Genomic DNA, 21,218 nt, shown 5'->3' with positions numbered 1-21,218 from the left:
AGGTCTGACTACTCATCCAATTCCCTATCTTTCCCTTTGTGAAAGCAAGCTGCAATATTAAAATTCTCAAGATTTCTGGAGGTATCAGTAGCGAAGGTGCCCAAACGAGACAGCCCTCGTTTGACGTCTGGCTTTCCCCTGTTTGTCGGGCCAGCACGGCTGTGGGGAGCAGCGGCGGAGCGGAGGGGCCACGCGGCTGCATCCCTGACTCCAGCTCAGGTGCACTGGCACAATAATAAACCTCATTATTCCTCCGTCGGGTGGCATCACTCCAGGTAGATGAAGTAATCGTGTAAAGGGACCGTTTGACGGAGCCTGTGGTAAATATATTCTCAGGCCCAGTGGTGGAGGCCTCAGAACCCGTGCTCAGGTTTCATCCTTCTCCTCCCTGATGAGTAGCAACAGCCGAGAAAACCTTGTTCTCCTCCTGGAGGACAGCGTCTAGCTGCCTGACTATGTGCATTACTTGCAAGTATGTTGTACCTTTCACAGCCTCAAGGAAATACCAGATATACATTCCTGAGCTCTCCTTCCTGCCCCCTCGGTAACCCTTGAACCCAGGTGGTTTTTTTACGTGATATTTAATTTACCATTTGACCAGAAGACAAGCTTAAATTCAAAGTAAATGTTAAACACTTGCAAAAAATATGTATAACTGAGGTTAGGGAGCAAAGTCCCTCCTGACTTCGTTTTCCTAAGGATTGGTCGAAATGTTAGTACTACAAGTGGGAAATTCTGGATATATTTTCCCAAGAGTGGCAGCAGCCAAAGCTCCATGAGAACCCACTGACGCTCCCAACTCACTGAGGTCCTTCTTGAAATGTAAGTTGGTTTTTATTAGGTTCCTCTCATAAACAAATAAATTAATTTCCCTCCTGTTTTCATAGTATAAACTTTGACCATTAGCCAGAAGCTAATGTGAAGGTCATGCTGACAAGATTTGTCTTCCCAGGTGTGAGTAACAAGATATGCTAGCAAAGACGGCCAGGGTAGATACCATGGAAAGACATTTTCTCATTGCATGTCTACGACCTCTAAGGTATCTCAATCCTAAATCCATGAAATCAGTCTACAAATTCTCCTCTAAAAGTAGAGTTTCAACGTAACAGAGCAAGGTGTGTCTCCAAAGCTGTGACCCTTAGCAAGAGCAAATTATCAGGAGATTGAAGACATGATTGGAGAAAAGCTAAATAATTTCAGTTATGATTGAAGAACTATTTTTATTTAATTTTAAATTTTAGTTATTGTTTTACTGTATAACTACAATGGGGAGAAACAGGGAAAAAATAACAAGCAAGATATTTTGAAAATGAAATCTGTATTTCACATAGAAAGTGAGTTAGTTGAAATCATGAGGTGATTTGAAATTGTCAGCACTCATGACCTCAGAAATGTTTATTTTTTGATTGATCAATACACATTCTAAAATACACTTATTTGTCAAACTAACATGCCAAAAGAAACATGTGATAGCACATGCCTTTATAAAAGAGAACCCAGCCTGTTTACCTTTACTTTATCCCCATCATGAGGGGCTTGATGTTAGCCCTGGTTTTAAACCTGGTGGGTAAGTAACTTATCTGCTATGATGAATTTAAAATAATAGATTCAGGAAAAGGTTTCAAAATCTAAATATAGTTCACTTACAAACATGAACTTTAACATTTTATAGAAACAATTATTTTATGACAATTTTTTTGTTGTTTAGGAAAAAAAGGCTTTTGGCTATGTGCTGAACTAGAAATAAAGTTAATTAGAAAGAGTTATGCCATATGTACAAGATGAGATATAGCCTTTCATACTAAAATACATTAACATTTTGGGGGTTTTTTTTGCTTTGTCATTTCATTACTCTTTTTTTTCCCCTCTCTTTCAGGGAGCCAGCCTCTTAATTACCGTAAGTAATTTTCCTATCAGCTAATATAATTATAATGAGTGAAATTCAAAATAGAATCTGAAAAGTATATCAATGTTTAATATAATTTTACAACAGCTAATTTTGTTCAGGTGCAATACAAAAATGAACAAATTCATCTTTTTTGTTCCATGCATTCTAATACAGGTACTTTAATATGTTCTGTGCAGTCTCTATAATGTTTTATGGGAACCATTTCTTTGCAGAACCTGATTTCAGTGAAAACAAGGTTTATACATTTAATTATGAAAGCATGCTTCTCAGTGGACTTCCAGAGAAAGGACTTGCAAGAGCTGGAATAAGAATAAAAAGTAAAGTGGAAATTAGTGGTATTGGGCCAAAACTTTGTCTTATTAGGGTAAGAAAATTTACACAATTTCAAAGGTAAAATTCTCTTCATACTTGACTTCCTTTTTAAGCTTTTGGGAAGTAATTAAGTTTCATCATGTATTGTGCTTACTCAGGGAGAATGTAACTAACACTATCATTTTTTATGCAGTGCCCTAAATTCTATTTGCACTTTGCCAGGTAATTCTCAGCTCAAGCCAACCTTGGACTTGAAGGATTTCTTCTGCTTTGTGATCAGGGAGACAATGGAATGTAATTTGAAATGCACAATAATTTATTACTGGATCAATCCAATTGTTCCAAACTGTACAACCTAGGATTATTTAATCAACTGATTTCGTAACCAGCATACGAAAAGCAATAAAACATGCTACTGTAGCTGGATGTGATTCAATATTTAGCATAATTAATGTCATCTGGTGGCTCCTTTTTCTGCAGGGTCCCAAATGACATTCTTTGTCATCCTCAATTGTATATTTTTACTGCATGCTGAGTAATTACTAAGAGTTTTGATTATGTGAAAAACACTTTTGCCTTTAACAGAAGCCTATACGTGCTTCTAATGAGTGTATTGAAACGCACCCCTCGATTGCTTGACACAAACTCCACTTAGTCTTCTGTATATGTGGAAGAAAAATGACCTTTTTAAAAGCTTTTATTTGGCAAATTGAAAACTGCAGATTAAAAAGACTGGTGACTTTCTGATAAATGCTTGTAAAGGCTGTAGCCTTCCAGCCTGGATTAGCCTTCTGTTACTAGGTATTTTTGTAAATTCAAATTATAATAGATCTAGACAGGAAACACTGCTTTTCCATGACCTTTGAAAATGGCTGGATTTTTTTGCAAAAAAAACCCAAGGAAATAAGAGCTGCACGTCTGCACTGGTGAGTAGATGGCTTCCCTGGCAGAAAGGAGGCAGAAGCAGTCTTGTCCTCACCCCACATCCTCCCCCATTCCTGCTGAAATCATTCTTGGAGTTTCAGGATGAGTCTTCCCCAAAAACTGACTCCTGTTCCCTAAAACCTTCCAACACCATTTCACCTGCCCTAGTGCATTTGGGGAAAAGTTTCCGTTTCAAAAATAAATACAGAAATAATTTCAGGCAAGAAAAGAAAAGGAAAAAAACCATGAGATTTTGGGGCAAGTTCTAAGCTAAAGGTAACGATACATTTATTCCCTTCTGCTCTGGGAAAAGTTTATTTTCCTGCTGTTATATTTAAATTAGAGAGTTTGGAGGGATGGTTCAGGGAATTAATCTTTCATCTGTAGCCTACTAGTTCGCATTCAGCCCCAGTAAAAAGCTGTGCTCCCTGAGCAGTTTCCAGCTGACAATTTTTTCATCACAAGCCCACAAGTAAGAATTGCCAGCTGTGTTCAAAACCTAGCAGACAGCATAAGTCCTGACTGGGCCCCGAGGGCTGGGGAAAACTACCTCGCCCTGACCCTGCAGAGCAGTCCCAAGCCTGCCTGTATGCAATATGCCAGAAGCATGTCCAAGAGGCAGCATGAGGGATTTGCTCCATAACAGCCTTCTCCGTAAGCTTCAGTTACTGGGGTTGGCAGTGATCTCCACCAACAATAACAACAATAAATATGAAAGTGCAGTCTCCAGCGATTTGCTGTATAAGGATTTAGTTTGTGTGGCTTTTTGAGGAATTAATCCGCGTCTTGCATCACATTGCCAGCCTGAGGTGTCAGAGAAAAGTCTCTTTAAATTGTCAAAATACATGGAAGGGAAGGGTCCTCTGAGAAACTAAGCTAAACATGCCCCATTCCCCCGGGGTAGAAATCTTTCGAGTTATGCATAGTTTAGCACAACTTTCTACTTGCCTGGATGTGCCCCAGGTTGAGGCTGGAGTGTGAAGTGCATAGCGGGGCTCGGGCCAGTGCCTGAGCCTTCAGTTCCACAGCAAAACGGGTAGGGAAGGACAATCTTTATAACCTGCTCTCCACTGCTCAAAGGAATTATGACCGGCTGGCCCAGCAGCCATGTTATTATTAGTTTCTGACTGCTGTCTGTGCTTTGTGACCCCAGCGAGGGAGGCGACAGAGTTCACAATAGGAGTTAATGATGCTTTATGCGACATCATTAACTTTCCCCTGCAATTTCCTGCAGATCTTCCATACTACTTTTGGGTAGCAACCTGCTTCATGCAGCTCTTCTCTGGCTCATTTCTTCATACAAGTCAACCTTTGGCAATATAGATTATCTGTGAAACAGAACAGAGTCCAGTGACTGTGGAAGTATCATCACAGTCATTTGCATTACTCTCTTTTTATATATGGAAATCTGTATATCAATACTAGCTATGTTAAATGACAGCTTTTAAGTTTTCCCTTTGAAGAGGCTTTGTGTTATTTAAAAGTGTATTTTTGACATGAGTAAAGCTCTAGCTGCTTTTGTGCATTGAAAAAAGTTAACTGAAAAAAATTGAAAAAGGAATTCTATTCCCCCTTTGTTCTAGATTCACTCAATCGAAGCAGCAGAGTACAATGGTGTCTGGCCTACAAGCTCGTTCTCTCGATCACTCAAACTGACCCAGGTACTAACTGGGCAACTTAGTAATCCCATCAAGTTTGAGTATAGCAATGGCCATGTTGGAAACCTTATGGCTCCTGACTCTGTCTCGGACGATGGTCTGAACATCTACAGAGGGATTCTGAATGTGCTGGAGCTAAGTATAAAGAAGATGCAGCATTCATACAGCTTACAGGAGGTGAGCTTTTTGTTTTGGCCATGGTGGTCGCTTTGTAAATAAATAAACCTTCTCGTCAGATTCTTCTACCACGTTTTCTGAATTCGTCCTTGACATAAACTTCACTAACAAGAAACAGTGAAGCTTTGGAAATCATGACTAAGTTGTTCCTATGGGACAACATTTGATGGAGCTGTAGCTAAACAGGACAACAGAATAACAGAGTTTTAGTCTGCCTGATCAAAGTATTTCAGAAAAGGCATTTGAGTATTAGATCCTCAGAAAATGTGGCTTGTGATTCTAGAGAAAGTAAACTCCTGTGAAAGCTGAAGCCTACATAAAATTTGAATACTGTATTAAAACAAACTTAAACATACAGCACAAGATTAAAGATAAAATAACAGTAATTTGACTTTTTTACCAATCATATATACTTTAATCTCCTCTAGCTCCTCTTTTCAGAGGAAAACAGTATATAAGCCATGACATTACTGTAATAGCTTTGACAGTTGCAGTTGATGCTCTGTTGGAATTTCCACTGTTTTTCAGGTTTTAATATTTTAGTCAAGGTAAATCATCTGATATTACTATTCACCGCAGAAATTGCAATGTGTTTAGTTTTTGCGAAACCATATTTACATTGATTAGACTACATTCAATTCAGAGATCAGCAAAACCCTTGAAATTATTATACTTTCATGTTATTTTTATTGAAAATGCAGACTGGAGTAACTTTAATTTTTTAAAAATTTATTTTTATGTAAGTGGAGTTGTTTCTGGGAAAGGAACTACATGATTTAATATTTTCATGCTGCTTGTTGCACATAAAAACCCAGGTGGTGGTGTCGCATATTCTGCAGCACTATTTTCTCATATCTAGTTTTACATCTTCATTCTTTCTAATTCAGTTAGCAATATGTCCTACTCTCGCTGCTGAGCAATATATGTGACTTCACCTTCTAGAATCTTTCCAAGTTTTCTTTGCTTTTCTCAGACAGCAACTGATTAGTGAGCGTTGGCACCCTTGCTTGACAATCTCAGGTCACTCTGTAAGGGAAGATAAGTGTTATTAGTCCCAAAATCTGAGCTGCAGAGAGGTTTAAAGGACTAACCTGGAAAAATCTACATCACATCCTGCAGGGTGTGGGGTAAGGGTATCTGAGCTAGTCGTGAACTGCACAGAGCTGGAAAGTCCAGCTAGGCAGGAGGCTACTTCATCCCACTGAGCCTGGTGGACTGGACATTCCCATTTAAAGTCTAGATGTCTCTACCACACCCTGCAGTCTGCAGAGGAGCCCCACACTTGTATTTGCAGAGTATAAGTCTTTCAGAAAGCTTGGGCAATTCTTATTTCTAGCCCTTACCGAACCACTGTGTCTTCAGGAATACTGTTAAGCTAAAGATGAAGTGGGTATGTCTTGCCTCCTAACCACCACGTGACCATTTTGCTGTTCTGACATAGCCCAGAGCTGCTCTCTGGAGTGGCTCTGCTATCAATAACAATAAAAAAATAATGAAAATAACCCTTCCTCCTAAAATGCAATCAAATATTTTCCTCTCCAAAAATCTCCTCACTGACTGAGGAGATAGATATAAGAGCTCTTATAAATATATATGCTTGAAATATTACTGAAGATCTGAGCTAAAACTGCAAACTCAAGAAAACCCACAATCAAAACTCTGCTGTCCTGAAATTCTTTTTAATTCTTGCCGTTCGTATCGTGACAGATCATCTGATATTGCAAGGCCTGTTCCATAGGCATTTATAAGCTGTCTATAAAAGCAAATTTTAAGGGCAGAATGTCATCTCCAACCTTAAAATACTTTGCTGTTGAGATTTTATTCCGACTGATCAAATTATTTTGGCACTTTTTATTAATATTCCTCAAACAGTATTTCATAATCGACAGCTCTGACTGGAAATTGTAACTCACCCTTTCTAAGGCTCCAAATCTTCTCTCAGTGAAACTCTTGAGAATTTTAGTTCTCTCAGTGAAACTCTGATTTGGCTTACTGGAAACCTGTACATGTAAAAAAGAGATGAAAGTAATGATCATCCCAATTTTGCTTCTGGATAGTACCATGAATAAAAAGGTATTCATTTCTATCAGGAATGTTGAAAATACAGAATTAAACAGGAAAGTCCACGTGGGGAATTGATGAAGCTTTGCGTAAGAGTGAACTTCTCTGATCACATTCTCATTTTTGCCAGGCTGGGATTGGAGGTATTTGTAACACAACATATGCAATTCAGGAAAACAAGAGAGCAAACCTAGTCTATGTGACCAAATCCAAGGACCTGAACAGTTGTGAAGAGAAAGTTCAAATGGTCACAGGTTCAGCATACACTTATCCGTGCCAGACCTGCCAGCAGGTAAATTAGAGCTGTATTGCGTATACGTATTTTATATTCTTATGCAGAGAGCCATTTGGCATCAGTGTTATCTCTTGCTTTGTAACACTTAAAATGAGAGAAGAGTCAGACCTGCTGTATCTAGTTATCAACATTTTCTTTCTGTATGAAAATCGGATCCGCAGAGCAGCAGAGGTCTATGCTGCAGACTGTCACGTGCTGCAGAGGCACTTCAACTAGCTCAAACTAGCTGGCTTGGAAACCATTAATTATCAGCATGAGTTAATTCACCTACTCTGTCGAGTAAAAAAGATAGTCACGATATCCAGTTTCTGCTATTCAAGATAGCTACTGCTGCATCTTGTTATAATCCTGTCTTTGAAATAAGAAATCGTGTGGCTTATACTGCTGCTCTCCTCACAAAATGTGTCTCCTTCTCAAGGGAATAACCAATTACTTATATTTGGGAAAGGAAAAAACAGCTAACACTTCTTAGCAGTAAAAGTAACGGAGCCAGGCAGCATGCCTGACCTCTCCCATGGAAGTGTGCATGCAGAATTCACATAAACCGCTCAGATGGCCAATGAGCAAAACAGCCCTGGAAAATAAGTGGGTTGAAGTGGGTGATGTAATAGCTTCTAGTCACAGAATTTAGAAGTTTAATGACTTTCTAGTTTCTTTGTTTCTTTGCTTTTTTATATTATAAAGAGAAACAAGAATTCCCGGGCAACTGCTACTTACAATTACAAAATTAAATATACACGTAATGAAGCTGTAATTACACAAGCTGATGTTGAGGAAATCCACCAGTTTGCACCCTTCAACGAGATAACAGGAGGAAATGCTATAGTAGAAGCAAGGTACTGTACATATGCCTTTAATTCAGCAACTAACTCAGCATCTCAGTAATCTGGTCAAACTCCATAACTGAAATAAATCCTTTACTTCCACTGCCTATTGTTTGCCAGTATGTAATTACATAAAATCCCAAACAGTTCATAAAAACAACCTTCACTGTTAGTTGTAAATCTGAAACATGCACATCACTATCCAAATTTTGTTAGCTAAACTTGGCAGGGTTTGACTATTTTATTTCTCAGGGATATTTGATTTATGTCATAAAAGCCAAAACAAATGTAATTCCATCTGAAAAATTGTGAACTAATATATTTGCAGTAAAATACTTTGAAAGACAGTTACTCACTGAAGGAGAGTTCCCTGGAAAATAATAACGCAGTAAGAGACCCTGGAGACTAGTTCACAAGAAACCTAGATAGGACTTTCAATTCCGATATAGTTCCTAAGTACAGTGGGCTGCTTGCAAATCTCCCATCAAAACTGTTTCTTGATAGGAAATTGGGTTTTATTGCAAAAAGATTGGGCACAAGGCATGTAAAATGTATTTGCTTTTCCACAGCAAATTTTGCATATTTCTTAAACAAGTTTGGGGCAAAATGAGAATATGGTTGTCTAAGAAATTATACCCCTGCTCATTTTTAGCTCAAGCCCCCAAACTTTCAGTGTTTGAAAATTTTTTCATCTGCATCAAAATCATCTATTGAAAAAATTTTTAGTTACCTGCTTTAGTGATGGAGTCTGTAGACAGGAGTGCCCTGCTGAAGGGGAGGCTTTTTGTGTAAAGGTCACTGTACAGAAGATATACCTTGATCCCACTTTTCAGCTGCTGTAATCTTGCATTGCTCCATTAGGTTCTGCAAGAATCTATTGGTATAATATACAGTTTTGGAAACTGCAACATCAGAAAGTTCGTGTCAATAAATCACTGATTAACTTCATTAATATGATGAAGATGTTCATTTTAGCTAACCAAAAAAAAAAGAACAGTAAAGGTGAAAGTGGCTTTACTATCTCATGCAATCAAGGTGAAGATAGATACAACTATAATGCTTTCATCAAATTATAGGTTGTTGTGAGTGAGCATTAGTCTGGAGCCAATGGAGTCTTGCTGATTTAAACTCTCCTTCTGCAAGCCTGCATAGACTGTCTTCCTTACTGTTCTTCCTCAGGTATTGAACCCCCAGAAAGGGTAGTGCCTTTACTTTTCCCATTTTCTCTGGATCCTTTGCATTGCCCAGCAGAAGGGGCCAAATATAAGACAGCTGGGAAGATGCAGATATGTCACCCAAGTATTCAGAAGTTATTTCTACAATGCACTTTATGTGTTTAAAAAAAAAAAAAAAAAAAAAAGGAAAGAAAATCTAACATCAAGGACTTAAAATATTTGGAGCTGAATTTTCAGACCTGTTCAGCATAAGCCTCTTCCAGCACCTTTCAAAGCCAAGAGAGGTTTTACTATTGTTTCACCATTTTAATCCTATCTTTAGTATTAATTTGCTCTTCTCGTCAGTGTATAACATTTTCCTATGTATTCTAGGCAGATATATCTCTTCCCAAAACGATGAAGATGAAGACATAATAGATTCATCATGTTCTGGAAGGGGGAGTTAAATCTGTCCAAGTGTACCTGACATTATACTTTCTGACCTAAATGCCCATTCAGTAACTTGTATAAAATTTCAAGAGAGAAAAAATCTCTGCTGATTCTGTAGCGATTTCTATTCAAATTCCAGTGGCTTGTCTGCAAAGCAGTTATACACTATTTTCTGCAGCAGTTCTCTGCAATCCATATGGAAGGAGTGGATAGAAATGATACAGAAGATCATCATAGAGATTCCAAAATAAACACGCCAATTTTCTACAGAGATTTTGAGATACTGTGTAGTACAGCAATATTGCTTTTGGAATGTTTTTAGTTGTTCAGTACAAATACCTAACTTTATTATAGTCTCCTAAATGACCGATTTTAAATATAATTGGTGGGATAGGATACATCCCTTTAGCTGAAAATGTAGCAAAGATAGCAAATGCTTACAAAGACAGTCTCTCATTGGAATTATTCTTAATAAGAAAGGATGAAGGTTTGGTGCTCCTTGAAAAATTTCTAAAAACTTGAGTACTTTTCCAAAGACTAATCCTGAATTTATCTATCTGGCCCTTTTTGGGGGGAAATCCAATTTGAAACTTCATGAGAACCTTTTATCTTCTGCAGTCCCCAGGACATTCAGCTTGCCAGGCAAAATGGTGAAGGAATTGTAATAGTGCAGGTAAAAAGACTGCAGGATTTCATATTGTCTCTAACAATTTTTGATTCTTTTTGAAGCTTCCAGGAGGCACAGACACGTAAGAGCTTTTATGAACTTCTTAAAAGCTTTAAATTAAGTGATAATTTCTGAAAAAATTTCCCATCAGTTATTTGTCTATAATCCTTAACTTACTCCTTAAGACAAAACACACATTTCCTGCAATCTTCTTCAGGCCACAGCTTCTCACGTCCCAGTTCTTCCTTAAATTCTCAAGCCATGTTATTCCCAAAGGAAGGCAAAGGCTGGCTCTGATCTGAGCCGTGCTGTGTAAGTGCACACCTTCTCAGAGCACAGTTCTGAACATCATGTCCAAATGTATCTGTTTGTCAATGTCTTTGCCCCTCAATAACAAAACCCTTTTGAAACAATTGTAGTTGCACTGCAATGCAGGGAGGCAGAATTACTGTTTTGTTTTTAGTTTGTACCCTGCATCTTGTGATGTTATCTCCCTGGGTTTCTCCATTTCAGGCAGAAACTTGCTTTGACTGACGTGGAGAAGCACATGGCAGAGGTCCCACCAAAAGAATTCCAGAATCGTGGGTCACTTCAGTACCAGTTTGGCAGTGAATTGCTTCAGCTTCCTGTCCACTTATTCAGAATAAAAAATGTGGAAAGCCAGGTAAAGTTCAGCCACTGGACAGACTCTTTGTTGGATGTTGGAATCTGTGCATGTGGGAAACAATGCACGTGAGCTTCCTGCATTTTAATCTTCCTGCAGATAGAGGAAAGCCTGCAAGACCTAGTAGAGACCACATCTGAACAGCTTCCCAGCGATGCACCAGCAAAAACCCTCAAGCTTATGCACCTCTTCCGTGCAGCGAATGAGGAGAATTACGAGTCAGTGTGGAAGCAGTTCTCCAGTCGGCCAGCATACAGGTACGAGCAATATAAGTGGTGATTCTTCTGCTGATAAACTCTATTGGAGACCATCTGGAATGACTATGTTCAAATGCAGATCTGGAAAGTGGTCCTTGTCTTTCCCATGACAGGCGCTACATTTTGGATATAATTCCTGCAGTTGCCAGTCACCGTGCACTCAGGTTCTTGAGGCATAAAATGGAAAAGCAAGAACTCACCAACTGGGAAGCATCTCAAACAGTGTTTGTGGCTCTGCACTCAAGCACACCAACTCGGGACGTGATGGAGGAAGCAACAGTAGGATTCCCTAAACATTCTCAAATCACTTCTTACTGATTTTAGCATCTGTTGTATTTAATTCCTTTGACAAGATGGCAAAGGCCTTGAAAATATAAAGGTTTTATATACTCTAGTGATGTTGAAAGGGGTTTAATTCCTGACTGTCTTAATGGGAGGAGAATCCAAATCAAAAGGGCAAAAATGAATCCAGAATGAAACAGGAAAGCAAAAGTAGAATACCCCTCAGGGACAGAGGTTATTCCTGCAAACACTGGTTTCTAGTCTCCCTTTGTCCAAATGTACTTTATAGTTACATCAGATTAGATGTCTGAGTATCTACAAAGACTAGGGAGTAAGAAATGCATATTTGCTATATCCATGTAGTTGTCCTGATTGACCTAGCAGGATGGGTATAAATCAGAGATCTATCAAAATCAAGGGCAATATGCCAATGTGGAGCCCATGTAGGAGAAAGTGTAATAATTTTTACAATTTTTTCCTCTTCTGCAGGGTCTAATTCTAGCCTCAAATGCAGGAAGTTATCTCTGCCTACCCTAGGTAGAGTCTACGCATCTCAGACTAGAGTTTTGCCCTCTGTAACAGCCGTGACAGCCCAGCCGTTACTGTGCGGTAATGCTCTGCTTCCCACTCAAGGGAGCAGTGGGCTGGTGCCTCCTGTCAGCTCCTACATTTATACAAAATATTCCTGTCTGCCCAAAGTACTGAGGTCCATTCACAGTGTATCTCACATTTTTTGTACCTATAGCTGAGGCAATTATAAAACAATGATGAATGTTTCTTGAATAATGTGTGTTTTTCCATTCCATAACTGTGTGATTTCCTCCCTTTAGATTATATCCTATGCCAAATTTAAATCTGAAACACTATAAAAGCAACAGATCTGCCTTCCAGATGTTACTTGGAATTACTTTACGATTGCATTGTCAAGTACAGTAATATCTACTGTAAACTATAAACTATAACTATAAATCCATCGGTACAAAAATATCAAAAGCCTGGGTTTGCCTTGCATTTGGCAGAAACATATTTTTTAATATTGTTGCTCTTCATTAATGGTGGTAATGAACAACTGCTTTCTCCCCAGCTCATCATGAAAAAACATTGTCCACGCTCAAGTACCGTACTTGGAAAGGCTTGCCATCTCAGCTATGCGTCACTGTGCCACAAACAGTGCTCTTCATCAGACTCCTGCTCTGAATGTCTCCAGGTAACCACATTGTTATTTATCGTTTAAAAGAAAAATTAAGCCTTGAGTTCTTTCTTCATTATTCAGAAACCTGTATTTCACTTCACTACAGTGTTTCCTTTGGGGAAAGGAACCCCAGTTGGTTAAATACAGCATTTTTATCTTCAGATTAACACACAAAAGAGAGTGAGAGGAAGAAGCACATAATTCATAGCACTTTCTATCTGAGTGTCTCTGAGTGCTTTATTGCCAATTATTAATGAAGTCCCATGGCACTGCTCTGAAATACTTTAAATATAGGTACTTATATATACTTATAAATAAACTAAGTGACACAAAAGCCCGGGGTTTTGCCCAAAGTCATATAGTCCAGCCATTTCTCAGCCAGAAGCAGAGCCCACTCACCCACATAGACTCTAAGCTTTTAATAATAGTAATACCCTCCCTGTTCTGCACTGCTTTTAATCAGCAGGCCTGAAAACAATTTAAATAGGCAGTAAATAGCATTTCCTAGTTCTAGAGATGCATGCCATGGTTTACAGAGGTCAGCCACTCAGCCAGTGATAGAGAGGGAAAGAGAAATCAGTGTTTTCAGTCTTCGACACTGGTCAGTCCATCATCCCCAGTAAGAGCAGGGTGTTCCCAGCACATTGTGTGCCTACCATGATTTTTGTCGTGTAGTACACAGGCATGGGTGACATTCCTACATGTGTCTCCTGTGTTACGATTGCCACCAATGCTCTTGAGCTAATTAAATCCGAGAAGCCCAATGCCAGGGAATGGAAATTCTTTCCCAAAGCAAATGATTGTATAGGCTTGTTCAATGCATTTCAAATGTCCACTCATTCGATTAGTAATATCAAATGGACTGTTTCTGCACCATCAATGGATCTCAAATGCTATATTTTAAAGCACAGGAACTGTATTGAAATTATTCTAAAACAACTCAGTTTCTTTTTCAGAGCCATTTGTTAGCACTGAAAACAGTTATCTATTAGGATTTAGTTCTTTTCTCATATTCAGCCTTCAGACAACTACTTCTAATCTTGCCACGTGAATGTAAGTGTGATCCAGTTGCTTATGGTGGAGGCTACAAAATGATCCAATGATCTCATTGCCAGCTATTAATCCACACTAAAAAGTGGCTGTCATAGCTGAAGTTAAGGGCACCACCACTAGCCATATCTTCAGGAATCTTATTTAAGGGTCTGAAGGATTTAACTGTATCTGCATTTTTGCACCTGTCTTCAACCATGAGAAAGAGATACTCGGACAGCATTATTGCAGGGTTTCCAACTCTCCCTTGAAGGCAGTGGGAACTAGATCCTAGCCACTATTTTTACCTTTAAAAATCTTACTTGATAACTTTAAAGCATAGTGATGAAGAAGCTGTTCATTGCAGCTTCTTTGGCTATGCTTGTTCTATGAATAAAATGTCCTATTCATGAGGACAAAAAGAATTTGAAAATATTTAAAATAAGTGAATTGAATAAACTGAAATTATCAAAGTCAAACCTCAGAATAGGCTGGGGGATGGGATATAGATAAGAGCTGGAATTGAACTCAACAGAAGATTTGTTTTCTTTTTTCAGCTACTTCATGGATTTGCAGGAGAGGCATTGAGCAAGTCTAACATAGAAGAAATTTCCCTAGCTTTGAAAGCCCTTGGGAATGTAGGACATCCAGCCAGCATCAAGCACATCAAGAAATTTTTGCCAGGATATGCAGCTGGTGCCTCAGATTTGCCACTCAACGTCCATGCGACTGCCGTTATGGCGCTGAGAAACATAGGCATGAAAGATCCAAAAATGGTAAGGAAACAAAGCTGCCTCCTTTGCACTTATGATAACCCAACACAAGGCTGCTAATTGGTGATGGGTGATGAGGGGATAGCAGACTTTTTTTTCATATATATACGTAATATGTTGGGGTTTTTTTCAAATACTTAGCCATTCCTTAGTTGGCATGTCTTATTCCTTTTGGCATTAACCTCTAGTATTTCAGACTGCAACAAAAATCCCATTAAAGGATACATTCATTATCCTGTTGTTGAAGACAAATCAGTACTTCCATTGCAAACATTTATTTTCCAAGGACATTAGACAGAAAGCTAAATTATTGACCAAAACATGCTTAGTGCTACTTCAACTTTGGTATGTGAAAGAACCACAAAAAAAGCTTTTCAGAGAATTGACATTTAATACTGAGTGTCACATCTAATCGTAATTCAAGACCAGATCTTATTGTAAATAGATACTAGAGGTTTGCATCCTAATTACAAATTTACAGACATTGTGTGGGTTTAAGCAATAAACAGAACATTTACCAAATGTGACTTTTGTCCCTGAATGAGATAATGATTAGATATCCCATACAATGGTTACACAGGCATACTGTTATCCACCACAGACATCACTTTACAATCATTTTTGCCTTAAAGCAATCTGCTTCTAAAAGGAAACCTTGCATTTTCAAGATTTTTTTCCTGATATTGAAATTTTTTTGGTTTATATAAGTCTATTCTTAATATAGAAAGTAAAATAAAAGCTTTCACTAACTATTCTCCTACTAATCTGTATCAGTTTTTTCCATTATACTCATTTTTTGCATGTGATTCCCAGTTTGAGTGCACATATTGATCCACAGACAATAGTTTGCCAGGGTATGCTTTTAAGCAAAAGAATAAAGAAACTATTTACTAGAATGCAGGAGCTAGATGGGGAAAAGCAGACAGGAGGAGCGAATAGCAAGGGTAGGAGTTAAGGTATCTGCTGCAGAAGAAAAAAAGCCAATTTGGTGTTTGAAAACAATGCTGTGTCTCTGACTGTCCTTTGGCCTGGCTTTCCACATGTGACCCAGACCGCTGTTTAGTTCCATTTTCTATGCATTTTCTTTAGAGAAAATTGATCTGGAGCAAGTTAATGACCGTGACTGGATTTTTCATTATTCAAAAACCAGTTTAATGCCTGGTTTGCAGCTAGCTGCACACCCGTATATGCATTAAACAGACTTAATACATGGTCTGTCTTTTTTATTGTTTAATTTGAAAAGGTAATTACATTTAGAAAGAGGCTACTGCATCCTTGTCACTACTTTTCCCTTGGTATTTGATAATGAACATATTCAAATTAATAAAACCAATCAGGGTGTCTCCAAAGTTCGTTGAAGTTTTCTGGGTCAGACTTGTCATTAGAGAGCATGGACGTACGCTGTCCCAGGCAGGACAGGACTGTGCAGAGGGGCTGCCAGAACAGTGTTACACCATCCACATCCATTTTGAAGTTGAGGTCAAAGGCTCCAGTACAAAATTAGTCTTGATACTGAATATTGCTGAGGTCAAAAACATTGGTCACAAGTAGTACTGTGGAAATCACATTTGTTGCATAAACTTTGGGTTTTAAGCTGCCTACATGGCATAGAGATTTCTGGTGGTAAACAGGGTTTTATTCATTTCATTTTTATTCTATTATTTAGCAGAAAGGGCCCCAGGAGATCAAATGATTTGAAATAAGGCATACCTTTATGGGTAGGGATAAGTGATCACTGAAAGCACTTCTCAGGTATGTAATGGATCCATGAAATCTCTTTTACCTAGAGTGGTTATGCTACAGACATATTTTGCTATAGCTCAAAAAGGGATAATAGACTTGATGTAGAAGTTATCCAGCAAAGTTCCTTGGCTTTGATTGTGTAGGAAGCCAGACTACATTACCATAATGCCCCTTCCAGCCCGCAGACTATGAAACCAGGAACACCGTTGCCATAATAATTAAATAATACAAATTTTTACTGTACTAGTGATGAAGAGATCATTGACCGGTGACAAATGGTTATTGGCAAAATGCTCAAACATACTGTAAATTTGAATGTATCTATCATTTTCAGGTCCAGGCTATTACCCTTGAGATTTTCCTGAATCACAAAATTCCTCCTCGGGTCCGAATGTTAGCTGCAGTGGTTTTGCTTGAAACCAAACCGGGCCTTCCAATACTGATGACATTAGCTGATGCTGTGCTGAAGGAACCTAGCATGCAAGTAGCAAGTTTCATCTACTCTCACCTGAGGGCCCTGGGTAGAAGCACAGCTCCAGATCTTCAAGTGATGTAAGGCATATCTGGATCCCTTCCCTAGATGAAAAACTTGTTGCAAACTGAGTTGTTAACGTGCTCACCGAATTTTTTCAGGGCTTCTGCCTGCAGAATGGCTGTCAGAGTATTAAGTCCCAAATTTGACAGATCTGGATATCAGTTCAGTAAGGTTTTCCGCTTCAGTATGTTTAAAGGTAAGATTGAGAAGATTTTGTGGAGAAATATATACAGGTCAGTGTGTGAAAAAAAAATCGTACAGTATGAGAACCCAATTCTCCTAGCCAGCTGGTTAGCTGCATGTTGTTCCTCCATATTCTTCTATGTTCAGTGAAAAAAAAAATATAAAAATCTCAGGCTCTGCATTTGGAGAGTGTTTAGGTCCCTGTGTGTTTTGCATTGTACACTGCCAGCATGAAATTACCAGAGGGCTTGTGGGGCTCTAACCCTCCATTTTCATTAGCCAGTGAGGCACATGCTCCTGTATTAAATGCTGTAGTCTCAGCGGTACTTAGCAATTTCATACCATTGTTCAGCACCAAACAAACAGAAGGGACCTAAATTACGGCTGAAGTGGATTAATTTCTACCGGTGCTGAACACCTACAACTCTTGCTGAATTCAAATGTGATGCTAAATACTCTTCACCCCAACAGTAGTGCCCAGTGAAACAGCAAACTCTGAAAACATTCAGATGTGACAATTATTTGCACCCATGAGCAGAGAACTCAGGCTTATTGTCTAAAGATTTTTCTTGCACTTTCCTACCAGGATTCTTTACTAGAATGAGCAAATCCATGTATGGGATCTCGAGGCTGACCAGTTACATCAATGGGAGTTGCACATAAAAATATAGTCAGAATGGGGAGGACCAGATTAGAAGACAGCTCTTGCTGGGCCAAATTGTAGCTATTTCTGTTTTCCATGTATGTTATTTTTCTCAGTAGAGATTTTTTAAGCAACTCCCCTATGTAAATTACCATGACAGCCTCAGTGATTTGGCATATGTGGCTGGCAGACTAGGGAGATTATATCTACAAACACAGTCTCCTTACACATGCTGTTTATCTAGGAGGACTTGGATGTTTTTAATACTTTTGTTATTCACTGGTAGAAGTAAAGATTCTTTTCAAAGTAATCAATAGAAAAAGAGACTGAAACATCTGAAATCCACAAGACTTTTGTAGATCTTATTGTTGCCCTGCCCCTGTTTCATGGTTTTTACATGACCATTTAATTGCTCTACAATAAAAATAAATATAATGCATACCACAACAACCACAGTAATATATGAGACCCATGCTTGCTGCCTCAGAGATGGAGACAGAGAATGCCCAAAGAAATACAGTCACTAATATGCACTGTGTGAACTTTTGTACCATTTAAAATGCATTCAGGGAGATAGATAGAAACTTTCCAGTAATACGCAGATATGTGTTTCTAGTTTTAGGTACTCGTTTTCTTCTCTTATTTTTGCTTTTAAAATGAAGCTATCTGAGTTTTCACATAGTGAGAAAGAAGGGTGCAGTACGCATGAGAGTACCTGGCAGAAGGCTATGTGAAATGGATTAGTTTGTTCTGGCTGTAGCCTGGAAATGCGGCACATAAGTGAACTGCTGTAACATCTTGGTGAAGACCAGTGTCAGAAATTTGTTTACCATGCATATGTAATATTTAAACCTCTCATCCTGAAGAATAAGGAACAAGATCCTTTTCTCACACATGCTAATCTTAGCCTTGGATAACTCAGCTAAATGAAGTCAGTCCTCTATTACACTGTTGTGGGAGGAGGATCCATCCTCCAGCTTTCTGATTTGGTTTGTCACCACTAGCCACAGGTGAAATGTGTTTCAGCGAGTCCATTCTGGAGGAGTTTCCATAGTGACGGCTGTAATGCAGTACCTATTTCCTTGATAAAAACAAAAATGTGCCCTCAGCATCACAGATCTTTGTGGTGCTAGATGCTGAATTTTTAATGACAGGCAATAATGCCAGCTGAATCTATCTCTAATCTGGAATCCGTCATGCATGGCCACCACAAATAGTGCTTCATGCTCTACACGCTGCTACTGAAATCAAAGGGAAGACCCAGGTTCTGCTCAGTGTGAGGACTGACAGAATCTGACTCTCAATAGGCACAGATTCATGTAATTAAATATGTGTACTAATGTTCATAGGTACCAAAGACTGCTTGCTTTGATCACAGATTTTTCTTTCCCTCTTCCTTGGGGCAAGACATTTAGTCAGATATATGCAGGTGCCATCACACTCTCACAGTGAAGTGGCTACAGTGCATCATCATCTGACTATGTCAGTAGGATTTTCCATTGGGAAATATTTTCTTAGAGCATCAGTGCTATGTAATGCCTGAGGTGCGGAAAATATCCCTGCTCCCTTCAAGTCAATGAATTCTGTATAATCATTTAACCATTTAAAAGCAACTCTTCTTATTAAGTATCAGTAAGTACCATGGGGCTTTTTAACTAACAGTTTTTGTGGGTTAGAACACAAAAAAGAGCCTTAACAAATTCACTAAAAGTACCATGCCTCATTCTAGTTTCCAGTCCATGCAATCTCAAGTCAGCTTATTAGTAATGTCCCAGTGTGTCATCGCTTTGCTTTTTATTTTCTATAGGATCAGCATTAAAATGTGAGCTTTTGTCATCTCTCCTTGCTATCTGCTGAAGGTTCTTCACTGATTCCTCTGCCTTCCATTGGCTGGCATAAATACCTGTATTTTGATTGTAGGAGCTTCTACTGAACCGTGTATGTTGTAGGTAGATAGTGCCTAGCACTTTGGGTAGCACAGGAGCTTCATAAAGCAAAACAGTGAAGGTAATGTAGTGAAATGCCAGTTCATACAGACTTAGTAGACTAAGTGGATTGCTTTTCCAACGGACTGTTTCTCAAATACATGAAAAGTTGGAATCTGTCCTGAGAAATTAGAAATCAAAATTAGTCCCAGTAATCTGATACAAAACAACTTAGCGTGAGGAGTAAACGAGGGTAAAGGACCATCCAGCCATGAGGAGCAAACAAGGTAAAGGACCATCCAGATCCCTGTCTGCATGTATGGATTCAGAAGAGAATGGGAAAGTGTTGACTCACAAGTGAGATGTTATATGAAACACAGAGTGTGGCACTAGAGAAGTAATATGGGCATGAGTATTCATAACGCCCCACATTTGTGAACCAAGCAATAATCTTTTCTTTAACTTTTGGCTAAGTAATTTATGAGAATTTAGGCACTCCTTTTCTGGAAAGAGGTCAAAGACTCACTCCCTCTCATAATGTTTGAAAATATGTTTCCTACGATTCATCAATAATTTCTGTACAGGTACTGATATTATTGGTCTCGATCTTCCAGGGCTCTGCAATTATCCTGGCTGTACTGGATTTCCACAGCTGATTTCTGGTGGTGCTGGGATTTAATCAGTATGTGGTGCCTATGTCTAACATGAGGATAGCAGAAATTTAGCACAGGGACTCCTAAAATAGTTTCCAGTCCTCCAGCTACTGTAGGAAGATAAGAGAGAGGAGGGCTGAAAGAAAGGAAGCACAACAGAGATGCCTACCTATCATGTCAGCCTTGTTCCTCTTGAAACCTAGGGAAACTTAGAAAAGCCTTGGGATTACTTTAACTCAGAAAACAGGACTGTATAGACCTGTGCCAAGACTGGAAAGAATATTTGACTGTGCTCTGCACTGATTATCTGTATCTAAGAACATTATAGATGATAAATCTAAAGCAGAGAAAATAAATAGACACAAATTATGTTTGCTTAAAGTTCACTCAATAGTTAACAATTATTTAACAATTACTGCATTTCATGTAAGGAGTTGCAACATTTGGAACTAGATGTATTAAATTGCCTCTGAGTCATTTGAGAGACAAATCTACACCTCGCCATCTGTCATTGTAGGACATCTATATCACTTTCCCTAAACTATTAGCAAAGGATGGCAAATCTGTTTTCATTTCTCATCCCCTTTGTCAAGTTGCCCTAAATGATGTCTCCGAAAAGCATTTCATAAGTTGACATTACAGAATCTGACCGGATGTAAATGATATAGCAGAAGCAATTGGAAAAATAGCATAACCACAATGCAATGAGCAGGGGTCTTGTAATTTTGGCCATTAATAGTTCAAAAATGCAGAATATTCTGTTTATGACTGGTTTATAACATCAGTTTTATAGCTGTTTTTTCTGGCCTTTCTCATATCATGCTGTATCAGTTGAATTATGCAATTAGTAAATTGATACAGTCTGCACAGTGTGGCTTTAAAAACTAACTGTGCTGTGTTTTACTGCC

At 38.7% G+C, this 21,218-nt stretch overlaps 1 protein-coding gene across 1 annotated transcript in view; it reads left to right on the top strand.

Annotated features, from left to right (window-relative positions):
• Positions 1 to 1,527: 1,527 nt before the first annotated feature.
• Positions 1,528 to 21,218, top strand: part of LOC104316149 (vitellogenin-1-like) — a 43,293-nt gene continuing 23,602 nt past the window's right edge. Inside the window, exons 1-13 of the mRNA XM_069789045.1 lie at positions 1,528 to 1,567; positions 1,877 to 1,897; positions 2,122 to 2,273; positions 4,729 to 4,980; positions 7,172 to 7,333; positions 8,021 to 8,172; positions 10,945 to 11,095; positions 11,195 to 11,352; positions 11,466 to 11,631; positions 12,719 to 12,841; positions 14,413 to 14,631; positions 16,706 to 16,923; positions 17,005 to 17,102. Of these exons, the coding sequence (XP_069645146.1) occupies positions 1,528 to 1,567; positions 1,877 to 1,897; positions 2,122 to 2,273; positions 4,729 to 4,980; positions 7,172 to 7,333; positions 8,021 to 8,172; positions 10,945 to 11,095; positions 11,195 to 11,352; positions 11,466 to 11,631; positions 12,719 to 12,841; positions 14,413 to 14,631; positions 16,706 to 16,923; positions 17,005 to 17,102 (1,912 nt within the window). The remainder of the gene's footprint in view (positions 1,568 to 1,876; positions 1,898 to 2,121; positions 2,274 to 4,728; positions 4,981 to 7,171; positions 7,334 to 8,020; positions 8,173 to 10,944; positions 11,096 to 11,194; positions 11,353 to 11,465; positions 11,632 to 12,718; positions 12,842 to 14,412; positions 14,632 to 16,705; positions 16,924 to 17,004; positions 17,103 to 21,218) is intronic.

This window comes from Haliaeetus albicilla, chromosome 8, assembly GCF_947461875.1.
Source record: "Haliaeetus albicilla chromosome 8, bHalAlb1.1, whole genome shotgun sequence".
NCBI lineage: Eukaryota > Metazoa > Chordata > Aves > Accipitriformes > Accipitridae > Haliaeetus > Haliaeetus albicilla.
This window is presented reverse-complemented; position numbering and strand designations above follow the sequence as displayed.